This window comes from Typopeltis vanoorti, chromosome 6, assembly GCF_054136105.1.
Source record: "Typopeltis vanoorti isolate ZY-2024b chromosome 6, IOZ_Tvanoo_1.0, whole genome shotgun sequence".
In the NCBI taxonomy this organism is placed as follows: Eukaryota; Metazoa; Arthropoda; class Arachnida; order Uropygi; family Thelyphonidae; genus Typopeltis; species Typopeltis vanoorti.
The window spans coordinates 113,918,577-113,934,166 of NC_143554.1; the positions used below are offsets into that span (position 1 = coordinate 113,918,577).

Genomic DNA, 15,590 nt, shown 5'->3' on the forward strand with positions numbered 1-15,590 from the left:
TTATCTGCCTGGTTGGCAGGGAAAAGACCAAGATATAGGTGGATTGATACAGTAAAAAGTGCCTTAGAAGATCTGATAATGTTGGAGTCTTGACAGGTAACAGATTGACGTGGAGGAAAATTGTAGATAGGAAGTTAGTAATAATGTAAGTTTTTCATGTACGAGAGTGTTCTGAAAAGTTCTCGACCATAGATAGCAATACTATCAGCAAGATTTTTTTTTTTCTAAGTTGGTACATCTGTCATAAGCATTTATATGAAATTGCAAGTCATTCTATCAGGTAGAATGTTTATATAGCTGTATGAAGCAAAAGTGATGTCTGTATCCCTTGAAATGGATAAAATTGAGTGTATCGTGTGGTTATAAAATTCTTTGTAAAAGAAGGTTTAACGCTAAAAGATATTCATTTGAACTTCATAAAAGAAATATCCTTATTTCTTCTACACACACACACACACACACACACACACACACACACACACACACACACACACACGTTAAAGATATGTATATTCTTTAATGTATATCATACCCAAGATAAAATGGGTACTCCTCTCCTTTGTTTTTGACAATTAAGAAATGGGCTGCTGAGTTTAAACATGGCTGTACCAGCCTTGAAGATGATCCACATGAAGGACATCCAAAAAGTGTAACAATACTGGAAATCATTGATCAAGTGCACAATATGGTATTGGATGACCAGCAAGTAAAAGTGCATGAAATTGCCGAGTCTATAGGCATTTCAAAAGAACTTATAGGATATATTTTGCATGAAGAATTGCAAATGAATAGCTCTGCACAAGATGGGTGTTGCGCTTGTTTGCAGCAAATCCAAAACGCACTTGCATGAAAATCTCTGAACAGTGCTTGGAACGTTTAAACAAGAATAAAACTGATTGTGTGCATCGATTTATTACTATGGATGAGACTTGGATTCACCATTACACACCAGAATCCAAACAGCAGTCAAAACAGTGGACAAAAGCCAGTTGTTCAGTGCCAAAGAAAATAAAGTTGGTTCCATCAGCAGGAAAGGTCATGGCATCAGCGCTTTGGGATGCTAAAGGCATTGTGTTTATTAATTATCTTGAAAAGGGTAAAAGAATAACCGGGGAATATTATTCTGATCTTTTAACCAGACTAGACGAAAAAATTCATGAGAAAAGACCTGGTTTGCAGAAGAAAAAAATCACCTTTCATCAGGACAATGCACCTACCCACAAAGGCGTTTTGGCAATGAGAAAATTAAGGGATCTGCACTATGAATTGTTGGAACATCCACCCTATTCCCTAGATTTGACTCCCTCTGACTTATATCTCTTCCCAAAACTAAAACTCTTCCTCATTGGCCAAAACGCCTTTGGCCAATGAGGTGTGCAAGACAAAGGCAACTCATGGCAAAAGTAGAATAAGCTCTGATCACTAATCTTAATATTTACCCTTAATGCCAAAACACATCTTGTAGAGGAGATGTATGATATTTTGTATTAAAGGCAAGGGGGCCACCACCAAGACCGGTTTCGACCTTTATTGAGGTCTCATCAGTGGGAGCTACAGAGCTTATAAGTATTTTACCAGAACAAGTTACCATAAGGTGTTCTAACCTTATTAATTAAAAATCTCAGGAGGAGATATAAATGTAGAAAGTATTTTACCTTGGGTATAATAAATGTTAAAGATACCAAGCAATTTTAAACCTAGTTTTACTCCATTTCCCAAGTAAGCAAACAGACAAACAAGTCAAGTTTGTGTAGAGCTTATTCTACTTTTACCATGAGTTGCCTTGGTCTTGCACTACCTGTAGGATCAGCTAGACTTGCAACACTTGCAGGCGCAAACTTTGACTTTCTGTTTGCTTACTTGGGAAATGGAGTAAAACCAGGTTTAAAATTGCTTGGTATCTTCAACATTTATTATACCCAAGGTAAAATACTTTCTACACACACACACACACACACACACACACACACACACACGTTAAAGATAACGCATATTCTTTAATGTATATTATACCCAAGGTAAAAATACTTTCTACATATATATAAATTTCTGCATATCATTATGTTGGAACATTGCATTAGTAAAGATTAGTCCACATCCTGCAGTGAAATCAAGCAGATATCATCATCATCATCATCACCATTTATAATCTTTTCTCCAAATTTTCCCAAGACTGTCTATCTGATATTCATTTCCTACTCAGCAGATATCAGATATTCATTTCCTACTCAGTTGTTAAGTTCTTCAATTTTTTTTTTTAGAGAAGCCTCTACTTTTTCCTTAATAGAATCTTCTTTGGGACAACAGGTACAAATATGTCTCATTGTTCAATTCCCCACTGTAGTATTTGCTGACATTATTTAAAACTGCCTGCCATTCAAGATTACCTTCATGTTTAGTGCCAAATGCTATTAGGTACTCCTTATCCCTGACTATTATCGATTGAATATAACACCTGTTAGTTATTTAGAAAAATATTATCTGTTTTTTGTTTCAGTAATGCCAATTATGTCAATGTGATATTTTTCTTTTGCTCAGAAAAGAAGTTCCACTTCTTTTCCATTGATACTTACTATGATGTCTATCTTGAATTCTACTGAGTTTGAGTGCAGTTGACTTCATATTGAATTGCTCTGTATATCAATATATTGAGACTGTCCTCTCAGTATATTCACTTGTTTATCCAAATGATAGCCTTCAAAGGTTGAAACCAATATGGGAGATGACTTACCATAATGTATAGCAATATTCATAACCTGCTGAAGCCATGTGATCTGTATTATTGGATATCTACAAAGTACAACCTGAGGGAAGTCAAAGCTTACTTTAAGATTTTTCACTCGAAAACTTTAGTTATGCTATGGTGAAATAAGGATGAAACAAGAATATAATTTCTTGTCAAGTATATACGGTACTTTTCAAGCTATCAAAAAAAACTGTGCTCTATTCTTAACTGCCTACAGAGTACTGCTAGAGTAAGTAATATATATATATATATATATATATATATATAGTCCACTGAAGAGCTTCTAGATATGACCATGGGCCTGTAGGCCTGCTTTGGCAATCTCTTGAACTTTGATGGAGTAGAGCTTTTCTGTAGGGTTATAGGGTTGTCAATTTTCTGTAGCGTAGCAGCAATTGCTGGACAAGAATAGATATGGGCAGGTGTTAGTTCGACTTTTGGACAGTTCTGGCATGTTTCATAACTTCTAGTACTGTCTGGGTAAATTTTCGTGCCTTTAAAGTGTTCCGTCTTTACCCTGGTGATGATTGTAGTTATTTCTCTATTTTCATTTATTTCACTGATTTCATTCTTCTTCTTGATAGTGGGTGTAATTTTTGAGGTAAGGATGTTGCTTCTTTGGCTAGTTTGTCTGCTCTCCCACTGCTTTCAATATTTACATGAGCTGGTATCCATTGCAGTGGACAGTTCTTATTTTTCAAATTTAAAAGTTGTTAGTTGTTCATGAATTTCCTGTTAGTTTTGTTTTTTCATTTTTTAATGCTTCAAGTGCAGATTTTGAGTCGCTGTAGATGGTTATTCCTTCTGTAATATTTATTACTGGATTAGAGAGATAGAACTTGAGAGCTGCTTTGCCAGCTGTGGTTTGATTTTCATTTCCTCACCTCCAGGTAGAGGTATAAAAACCCCTGTTCCACCTTGGTTGAGAGCTTCATCAGATGATCTATGTGTAAGGAATGACTTGGTTTAGATTATTTAAATGGTGTAGAGTGTCAAGTCCTTTTCTTTTATTTACCTGCTGTGAGTCCTTTTTTGAACATGGTTCTAGGAGATTTAAGTTAATCATTATCTTTTTTTTGGTAATTTAGTGGAAAAGAATGGCTCTTTGGTTATTTCAATGGACAGGTGCTCGAAGTCGGTTTTAATTTCATGATCATATTGTAAAGTAGATGATCTCTTTAATCTAGATTTTCCAGTCCAGGCATCAAAAGTCCTGAGTGAGATGTGATCCTGTTGTGGACTCCTGATTTTGTTAGTGAAATTAACTGTGGAGAGTTTTCTTCTGTCTTCTAGTGTGTGTGTGCGTAGCCCACACTCTTGTTGAGCTTTTAAGTTATTTATGGATGAGACTGCACCTATAATAATTTTGCTGCTCTTGATTGTACTCTGCAATCTTTTCTTTTGAGCTAGTGGAAGCTGGAGCCCAGATTGAGGCAAATTCCATAGTGGGTCGTATGAGTGCTGTATATGTAGTTTTGAAAAAACACTTTGTTCCACAAAGCCTTTTGAGGAAATTAAGCTTTTTAAGAGCTTTATTAGATATATTTGTGATATGGGTTCTAAATCTTAGTTCAGTATCTGGGTTAAGCCTAAGTATTTGGGGGGGGGGGGGAAGCCCTCTGTTTTTCCTATATTGATATTATATATTTTGATTTGGAGGTTGTAATTGTGTCTATTTTTTCTATCAGTGGGATTGTTTTGTCTGTAATTTGAGTTCCTTTGCCCATCTTTCTAAGCCTTTTACTGATTTATTTAGGACTTTCTCAGATTGTTAAAATTGCTGCTTGTGTGCCAGATTGCCATATCATCCGCATAGCATGCTATTTTTGTGTCATTTGTTACATAAAGATGAATACTGTTCATATAGATGAAAAATAGGAGCGGACTTAGAACTGAATCTTGTGGGACTCCAGCCCAAGTTCGATGTATGTTGGAAGAAGTACCATTAACTTTTACTTTAATTTTTCTTCTTTTCCTGAAATCTGAAATCCAAATTAATGCATTCTCCCTTATTCCAGTATCGTATGCAATTTTTACTAACTTTTGTCTTCACACATGATTGAAGGCAGCTGTAAGATCTAAGAAAATTGCTGTTGTCTTCTTTGGTGGTTTTTATTGAAAGCCATCTATCATTGATTGGCAAAGATAAAATAGCCAGTCTGGCTGGCCGAGTGGTTAGCGTATCCGCTCTCCAGCCAAAAGGCTGCAGGTTCAAATCCTGCCATGGGCATGGATGTTTGTGATTATCTGTGAGTCTGTGAAAATACTAGTGGTGGTGGTTGGCGGTAGATGCCGTTGGTGTGGACGATGAAGGTGGTTGCAGGGTGGAGACAGAATTGTAGAGCAGGTTTTCTCCCTCGATGAGTCTTTGAACTCCCTGGAGGTGTTACATAATGATAATAATTGTTCTTCTGTACTGTGTTGGGACCTGTATGCTGTTCGGTAGAAGTTGATGTTATTTTCTAAGAGCCAATTCATAAGTCTAGTATGTATTATTCTTTCGTTTAATTTACAAAGAGTGCTAGTCAAAGCAATTGGTCCATAGCTTTTACAGTCACTAGGGATTTTGTTAGGTTTTAATAAGGGTATAATGATTGATGTTTTCCAGATTTTTTGCAGTTTACCTGTATTCCAGGAAGTGTTAAATATCTTCAAAAGTCGGGTTTGGGCTTTTACTCCATGTTTTTAATCAAATGTCCAAAGATAAGATCTATACCGGGTGATTTGTCAAGGTTAATTTGACTAATTGCCGTTTCGAATTCTATCATTGTGAGAGATCCTGAGTAAAGAAGTCTTCAGAGGGATAGGTTCTGGATTGTGTTAGCAGATCTTTTGCAATTTTCCTGCACTTTTGTCTTCATTGTTGTATTGCAGTTTGCTAACTTTTGAGTAATGTTTGGCTAAAATATTTGCCATCTGTTTGTTTGTTGCTGCATTAATTCCCGAGGAGACTGTGTTTGAAGAGCGATCAGTATCCAGAAGTGTTGCGTTGTTTAATAATCTGATGATGTTTTTTTTTTCTTGGATCTAGTTTGTTGCAGAATTCTTCTCACTTTTCTTGTTTGCAGTTTGAAATTTCATCTTCAATTTTTTGAGTTAATTCTATTAACTTCTATTTTCTTCTGTATTATTTTGTTTTAACCATTCGTTGATGGCATCTCTTTCGGTGATCATAGCGTTGATCTTTCCAAAATGGAACCCAGTTGTTTTTCCTGAGTCCTCTGGGAATTGAATTTTTTGCAGCTCTTTATATGCTGTTGGTTAATTCTAGTAGTTGCAAATATATATTTACCTTGATGGACCAGTGTTTCACTCAGGATTTCTCCATAAGTGCAAATCACAAAGATGCCTCCAACGATCTCGATCCTCTCTCTTCCATGTTATACCCATAGATTTCACTAGTGGATCTTCCCATCTTGTAGGTGGTCTTCCTGATTTTCTCTTTATTTTTGGTTGCCAGTTGAGTATTCTATATGTCCATCTGTTATCGCTGAGTCTGGCTATGTGACCTGCCCATCTCATCTTGATTTCATATACGGCAGTTACCACATCTTTTATGCCTGATCTCTTTCTTAGTTCCGTGTTTCTAACATGTTCCATTCTGCTGATGTTACAAATCCTGCGTTCTATTGTACACTGAGATATTCTGAGAGTCTCTTCTTCTTTTCTTGTCGTGTTCCATGTTTCTGATCCATATGTGAGTGATGGTAGAATATCACTATTAAATAGTTTTGCCTTCGGAGAGATGCCAAGATTTGGATCAGTAACTATTTCTTTTAGTCTGTTGAATGATAGCCATGCAGCTTTCTTTCTTTTTGCTAGTTCTTCAGAAAAATCGTTATTCATTTTTATTGTTTGTCCTAAGTACTTGTATGAGTCAACTTGTTCTATAGGGATGTTATCAATACATAGGTGACTGTCACTTGTGTAGATGTTTTTGATCCATTTTGTTTTTTCTAGATTCATTTCTAGGCCTATCTTACTGCTGTTTGTGTATACTTTTTCACCCATTTCTTCTAGGTCTTTTGGGTTGTGGGATATCAGTAACAGATCATCGGCAAATATAAGAATTTGTAGCTTTTCACCGTCTATGCTTATTCCTCCATTTACGTCTATTTTTTTTTCAGAATATATTCTAAAGTGCTGGTAAAGAGATTTGGGGAGATCACATCGCCTTGGCCGACCCCTCTCTTTATATCTATATTTATAGGTTGATTAAATAGGGTTATTTGTGTGGTCTGATTTCTGTTAATTTCTTTTATCATGTGGATATAAGTAGGGTCCACATTTATTTCGAGTAAGGCACCGATGACTGCATTGTGTATGATATCAAATGCTTTTTTTAAATCAATAAAGAGGAAACAGAGGAATTCTCTGCATTTTTCTGCTAGTTGTGAAATGACCTGGATATAATCTATTGTGGAGAAGATTCTTCTGAATCTTGCCTGCTCTCTGCTGGAGTTGTCTTCTAGAGTGTTTTGGATTCTGTTCATGATCTTATATATATGAGAGAATAGACAGATTGGGCAATAGTTTTTTTTTTTTTTGTCTTCCTTGCCCAAAACCTCAAAAACCATAGAAGTATGGTTTTTGAGGTTTTCCATTCCTCTGGAATTTTTCTTGCTTTGAATTACCACATGAATCTGGCAGCAAATTTGAAAATAATTGGTCCCCATTGTTGGATTTCTTCAACCTTAACATGATCAAGTTCTGAGGCTTTACCTTTACTCATTTTCTTAAGGGCGCGTTCTATTTCTTCTGGAAGTAGATCTGGTATATTGCTTGGTTTTGAAATGATAGGTTCTGAAACTTGGCACTTAGTTGCATAGAGATCATTATAAAATATATATATTTATATATACGGGTTCTTAAGGGTCAAAGCTGTATAACTGAGAGGAGACCTCCACATAGCCTTTAAAGGAATGTGGAGAACCGACCAGGGCTTCTAACCTAATGTCCGATCCTCACCTTCTAGTGGTGCACCCTGTTGGGTATCTACCTAGATACTGAACAAACCAGGATGGGCTGGCAATTTCGGATTTAGCCGACCAAATTGTAATTCTTATTGGCTTAAACCAAATTACAAAATGATGGTACAACATGGCCAGCGGCAGCTTTAGCGTCGCCAGATTAAACAAGGTCCCTGTTGTTTTCACCAGGGAACCAGGGTGAACAGCGAAAAGTCAGCTACAGGAAGAAATCTGAAAGCACACCCCAACTCAACATCACCAGAGTTAAAGATCGGTACTATCAACATAAGAAGACTGAATTGCAAAGAAATGGAACTAGCTGAGGAATTAGATAACTACCAGATCGACATAATAGGGGTGACTGAAACAAAAAAGACAAAAACTGGTGAGATCTTTCTGAGCAATAAATACAAAATGTTATATTCAGACAATGACAATCAAGGAAAAGAAGGAGTAGTCACTGTATTCAACACTAAATACAAGGCCAATCTTCTTGAATGGCAGGCAGTTTCAAGTGGAGTGATGTGGGCAAATATCAGAATGGGGAACTGGACAATGAGACTTATTTGTGCCTATGGTCCCACAGAAGGTTCTACTAAGGAAGAAGTGGAGGAATTTTTTGAGGATTTAGAGAAAGCATCTGACACAATGAAAAATGAAAGGTTGGTCCTTGTTGGGGATCTAAATAGCAGAGTAGGAAATGACAGTCAGACAAACAAAAATATTTTGGGAAAATTTGGAGAAAAGAGCAAAGCTAATAATAATGGCAAATATTTGTTGAATTTCTGCTCAGGACATGGACTGGTTATTATTAATACAATGTTCCAACATAAAAATGTGCACAAATTCACATGGAGAGAAGAGGCAAAAAATAAGAAAAGTCTCATTGACTACGTTATTGTTGACAGTGATGCTTTCTCCATTGTGCAGGACACCAGAGTTTACAGAGGATTTGAAATTGGAAGTGATCACTATTTAGTCTTGAGTAGGATAAAATTGAATTTCATATTGAAAAGAATAACATGCAAGAAAGCTTTAAAGCGAATAAAAGTTGAGCAGCTCTCAGATGTGAACTGTAGACTAAAATATACAAACATTATTGAAGAAAAAATGCAAGAGTTTGAGAACAGGAATCAAACAATGGAGATTCAGTGGCAAATTCTGAAGAAAACCTTGATTGATTCAGCCAGAGAGGCATGTGGTGAGGTTGTCTGCAAGGATAGAAAAATCAGAACTCCATGGTGGACACAGGAAGTTAAAGAGGCAGTGAAGGAAAAGAAGAAAGCATATCAAAAGTTCCTGGCAAATAAGTCAGCTTGTGTTCTTAGAGAATACAGAGACAAATGTAAGGAAAGCTAAACACTGTGTAAAACTAGCTAAACTAAAGTAATGGGAGGACTTTGGCATGAACATAGAAAATAAATATCAAGAAGGTGGCAAAATATTTTGGAGGTTGTTGAAGAAGCTTAGAAATGGAGGAAAGAGTACTGTAGAAGGAGTTAGAGATGATAAAGGTGACATGAGAATGAGAGAAAAAGATATCCTTGAAGTATGGGGTAATTACTTTGAGAAATTGCTAAATGAAACAAGCAGTTATATATATCCATACATATGTATGGATATTGTATTATACAGTAATATAATACATATCCATACTTGAGGTAGAAAAAGCCATCAGAGGCTTAAAATATCGAAAGGCAGCAGCAGTAGATGATATTCAACCAGACATGCTGAAGTATGGTGGTATAAGAGTCTTACAGTGGCTGCACTGCATAGTTCAGAAGGCCTGGACAGAGGGACGAATTCCCTATGATTGGAGTAGAGCTCTCATAGTACCCATATATAAAAAGGGAAATAAAACTGAATGTGAGAATTACAGAGGTATTTCCCTACTTTTTTTCTTCTACAATTCTGAGAATTGTAGAAGAAAAGCTTGGTGAAGAACAAGCTGTATTCAGGCCAAATAGAAGCTGTTACAGGAAGATGGCTTAATGTTAAATCTGGTGTGAGACAAGGATGTACATTATCCCCTCTGTTATAATCTATATGGATCATATTATGAAGGAAAGTGGTATTAAACATGATATCAAAATTTCAGATGTTAATGTCAGTGTTTGCTTTATGCAGACGATGTTATACTTATCAATAAATCCGTTACAAGTCTGCAAGATTCCTTGACTAAACTGAATAACTGTTGTGATAGATATGGTATGAAGGTCAGCAATAAAAAGACAAAGACAATGAAAATAGGCAGAATTGTTGAAAATGTCAACTGCATTGTGAACGGTGAACCTGTGGAACAAGTAAAACATTTCAGTTACTTAGGCATGATTTTTAGTGAAGATGGTAAATTAAATATGGAAATAGACAACAGAATCAAGAAAGCTGGTATGGTAGGAAGTCAATTGAATAAATTCATATGGAATAAGAGAGAAATTAGTCGGAACACTAAATTAGCTGTATACAAGATAGTGTTCAAACCACTCTTAACTTATGGATCTGAGAGCTGGGTCAGAAGTAAAACACTTGACCAAAGACTAGAGACCTCAGATATGAGGGTCCTGAGAAAGATTAGGGGTGTGAACAGATGGCATCAATGGCAATATCATATTAAAAACAAGGATATTAGTAAAGAACTTGACATTGTCAGCATCCAGGAATGCATTAGCAGAGCTAATCTCAGGTGGTATGGTCACTTAAACAGAATGGGCGAAGAAAGATTAGCAAAACAAGTGTTCTCTGCCAGCAAAACGACCAGAGGAAGACCAAGATATAGGTGGATTGATACGGTACAAAGTGCCTTAGATGACAGAAATATAAGATCTGATAATATTGGAGTCTTGACAAGTAACAGACTGATCTGGAGGAAAATTGTAGAGAGGAAATTAGGAATGATGTAAATTTTCCATGTAGTACCATCATATCCTGTACACCCCTTGAGAGTACATGACAGGAATTTGATGATGATGATGATGATGATATTTATATATATTTGCAAAAATATGTACAAACACTGTATGCATACAGTTTTTCAAGATAAAATGAACTATCAAGAATGGAAGAGAAGGATAAAATGAACTGTATAATTCAGATTGTTTGGATCAGGTATAAATGAACATGGTTTCTATTAGAAATAATATATTAACTTACACATGAAAAATTGCTACATACCTTAACAGCTCCAATAAGAGCAATATAGTCCTTGAGTAGTTCAGATAATAGAAAAAAATCATGACCAGCTTGCTGGTTATGTAACTGTTCAATCTTTTCTTCAACTTCAGCTAACTGTGACAACGCTCGAGATAAAGCAGTGTGTTCTTCACAATTTCCAAGCATTGCTGCACTCTTTGCAAAGGTAGCTGTTGTAGTAGAGAGTTCTAAAAATTTAAATTAATTATTAATTTCATCAAAATCAATAACAGATTTTTAATATTTTAGAGATAAGTTAAATACCAATATATATGAAAAATATGAATATGTAGAAATAGGATATTTAGAAATCTTAAAATGGATTTCTAAACTCATTAAGATTTTGTAAAGAAGTAACTTTGCACATTAAAGCAAAACAGAGTAGCAAGTACTTTATTTTCAATATTTCAGAAGTTATCCATATCTTTTCAGCAGAGAATTCTTGACACCATCATCATGAAGAATACTTTATGAACGTAGAAAGGATATGCCTGTACAAAGACTGGAACTGAGCTGTTGCTTAAATTGCAACTAGTTTGTTTTATCCTTTATCCAAATGTAAACAAATTTCTGCATGAAGTAACTTCACAACTGGGCTATTTGTATGTACAGAATAATTTATTAAATACAATTTACTTTGTAACCAAATAGAAAAATATCTGAAAGGAAGTGTGCTTTACATTATGGAGTAATAAGGTAACTGATGTGAAATTAATAGCCTCTGTATACATAGCCTAGTTGAGAAGATGCTTCACATGCAAACTGCTTGCTTACACTTGGATAAAGGATTAAACAAAAATATAATTTCTTATTGAGACAATTTAGTTTGTAGCTAAGTGAAAAAACTTTCCACGAGACAACATATTGCTAAAAATGCACATCTTTCATAATCTGCTTCTATCCAATTCTAGTTAAGCATCTTGAAAAGTGTATAATGGATTTTTGATTACCTTTGCACTGCAGAGTGTAATCAAAAATCCACATTTTCAATGACATGTTGACATTTCATGCAGGACATCTGTAGATGACAAGATGGAAAGTGAAGGAGAGGAGTGAGTAAGTGTGTGTGTGTGTGTGTGTGTGTGTGTGTGTGTGTGTGTGTGTGTGTGTGTGTGTGTGTGTGTGTGTGTGTGTGTAGGAGGGAAAAATTACATTTTGTCCTAAGAGACCATCTTCAGACAGCAAGTATGTGAAGAACTCCAAATTACTCGATTTCTAACACATGCTGAAAACAAACTTAATGCAATAAGATTTACTTAAAATAATACATTACTTTATCTTGTGTGCAATAATGCACATCTGCTGGTCACATTTATGATGTCAGAATTATACTTTTTTTTTTTTGATGTTACTTCTCTTCAAAAAATTATTTGTTCATTTATGGGCAACATCTATAATTCTTAAAACAGATTGTGTGTCATGCTCTTGGAAAATTGCATTTTATTTTTTACTAATTTGAGTTTCTACAATATTTTTATTTAAATTTAATTATAAAGCTGTTGTTATTTGAGTGAAAGATTAACACAGTTTTTATTCACTGTTTCATTCCTACGTGTTGTACAAAAGGATTTAGAAATATAGTCTGAATGGGTAGAACAATTTTATAAAAAGTACATAAAACTAACTAAAAGATAAGTGGAGTAAATTTGTCTTTAGGAGAGGAAAGGAAGGTAGAAGTCTTCCTGACAGGATGAAAAAGAAACATTACGATACTGAGATGCTTTAGAACTTTAGCAATACGTTCAAACGTTCCCTCAATATACTAAAGAGGAATTCAAGAGATTTCTTCATAAGATCCAGTGCCTGTGAATCTGTTAAATGTCAATATTTCTCTTTGTCAATAAAACTCATTAAAACAATTTTTTAAAAATTCAGATTTGTATAATGTAATTCTTGGCATAGACATCTTCAGTGGAACAAACTATGAGCATGGATGAAACCATCAGTGCATTCTTTTTGAAATTGTGAACTATCATCAAGGTGACAAAGAATTAATAAATCTAGAAAAATTAGCTGATTATTTTTCTCTTCCTCTAGGATGAAATGAATTCAAAGATGAATTATTTATTTTTGAGACAGTTTCAAATCAGATGTAGAGCCATAACTATCATAAATTCACACTAGAAAAAGAATCTGCACAGGGTATCTCCTTCCTGGATGCATACATACAAAGAAAAGAAGATGGTTCTATCTCTACTTCTGTCTATAATGAGCTGACATTTTCAGGGCACTACATTCACAATAATTCTTGCTCATTATCCATTTCAAAAATTTGGCATCATCAAATCATTAGTAACCAGAGCACACAGACTCTGCTCCTCCGAAGAATCTTTAAACCAAGAATTGGAAATAATCAAAAATACAGCCATATAAAATGGATATAATCCAAAAACAACTAAAAAAAATCATCAGTCACTTCCCCACACATCAACCTAGACAAGAAGAAGCCTGTAGGATTACCATATTTTATGTCAAAGGCATCTTCGAACGGCTTTCAAAAATCATGAAGATATAGAAATTGGCTGCTACCTAGAAACCAATCGACCAGATCTATAATTGGTTATCTTCTCCAAAAGACACTCTCACCTCTGATGCTACCTGGAGTGTACGAGATCCCATGTTCCTGTAAATTGTCCTATGGACAGACAGGTAGATCCATTAGCTAACGCATTTCGGAACATCAAGACCATATCCATCTTATCAAACCGCAGAAATCTGGCCTCGCACAACACGGAATTGAAAACCCAAACCATAGGATCCATTGGAAAAAGACCAAACTTCTACACAGATCTTTATATAAATATGAACGTTTATATAAAGAAAGTGCTGAATCCCTACATCACTGACCCAATTTGTACCATAATGATGTTCTCACTATCACTGATGTCTGGGAAATTGTCATCGTAAATTGTGTAAAATAAGTTATGTTATCTCATTTTAATATAATCTTTATTTTTTTTTTCATCCAGATATATTTTAATTTAATTCTATAACACACTACTGCACACAGAGGATTCCACTGTAAGCATATGTTAACTGTATGCCCTAACTGTATGTGATTCCTAGTTTGTTTGAATTAACTGTACTGTTCTATGATACTTAGGATGAAATATTTACTTATTAAAAAATCTTATTACTGTGGTTACGTGTGTGTTTAGTCATGAATGCTTCACAGGTTTCATTATACAACAAAATGCTATATTGCCTGTTCAATCTATCCTATTCAACTAGCATCTACCCTAAAACATAGTAACAGGTCCACATCCAACCCATCTCAAAGAAAGGTAATAAAAGTAATCAATAAAATACCATCCATTGCTTTCACTTTCGTTCGTCCAACACTTGAACTGCCTAGAGATATCAACTAATCAGTTGATGAACACCACTCGCAATCTACAGCTGATCTTCTTGCTTTCACCACACACACTTATGGAATAAGGCTATGGAGAATTTTGGAAAAACTTACGTGGTTGCCTTTGACATTTCAAAAGCATTTGATCAGGTATGGCACAGAGGGCCTACTTAACACACTGCCATCCTATGGTCTGCCTTCCTCATTGTGCAACTGGATTGGCAATTTTCTCACTGGTCACTCACTTCGTGTCACGGTGGATGGTTTACTCTCCTCAGATATCCCCACCAATGCAGGAGTACTTCAGGGTTCTGTCCTTTCACCCACTCTTCTTGTATATAAATGACCTGCTCTCACAAACAAACTTTCAATACTATCCATAGCTTTGACAACAGCAAACTCCATTTCTCCTTTACATTCGACAAACCTTGTAGTACTCAAGTATTAGAATCCTCAAGATCTACCGCGACCAGGGACCTGAACTCATATCTCCTAGCTATATTCACAGTGGGGCAAAGTCAACCTTGTGAACTTAAATGCCACCAAAACTCAGCTCTGTCTGATCTCTCTCTCTCTCTCTCTCTCTCTCTCAAGAAAGAGCTCACATTCCTCCCCTACCCACCTGCCTTACCTTCAGTAATACTGAGATATCCAAACATGACAGATTTCTCTTCTTGGACTGACCTGTACCTTTGATCTTTCCTGACACAACCATATTCGACCATAGCTTCTGCAGCCACCAAAAAACTTGGTGTACTTAGTTGCACAAGGCACTACTTCACACCCTCATGGTTGCTAACTCTATACATAACCGAAATCCACCCAGCCATGGAATATTGCTCCCATATTTTGGGTGGTTCACAAAAATCCCCTCTAAGATTGCATTATTCCATCAAGAAGAGGGCAATCCTACTAATTAAAGATTCATTTCTCACATATCAATTTCAATCCCTCACTCCCAGACGGGTTTCTGCCTTGTACCTCTTCTACAGATACTTTCATGGACAGTGCTCTGCTGAATTGACCACTGTTATTGATCCACTCTCCTCTAAAATCATTAAAACAAGAGCCACTGCTAACCAACATCCTTTTATGTCCATCTTGAAACTCACCAAGCCAGCTTCACTGCCTCTTCTTTCATTCCATTTACTTCTGTCCTTTGGAACAGTCTCCCCCCCCCCACTCTGCCTTTCCCACAGATTACAGCCCTTAGCTATTCAATCAAAATATGAACAGACTCCTCTCTTCTATTCCTGTTGGCCACACATGGCACTAATGTGCTATCGATCTTGTGGATGAGATTAAAAAAAAAAAAGATATGAAATAGGACTAG

The 15,590-nt window shown here is 35.8% G+C and overlaps 1 protein-coding gene across 1 annotated transcript in view; it reads right to left on the reverse strand.

The window, feature by feature from the left end:
- The window catches only part of Snx1 (sorting nexin 1), a 171,643-nt gene that overhangs the window by 58,875 nt on the left and 97,178 nt on the right, over window positions 1-15,590 (reverse strand). Inside the window, exon 7 of the mRNA XM_090393610.1 lies at window positions 10,888-11,093. Within this exon, the coding sequence (XP_090249736.1) occupies window positions 10,888-11,093 (206 nt within the window). The remainder of the gene's footprint in view (window positions 1-10,887; window positions 11,094-15,590) is intronic.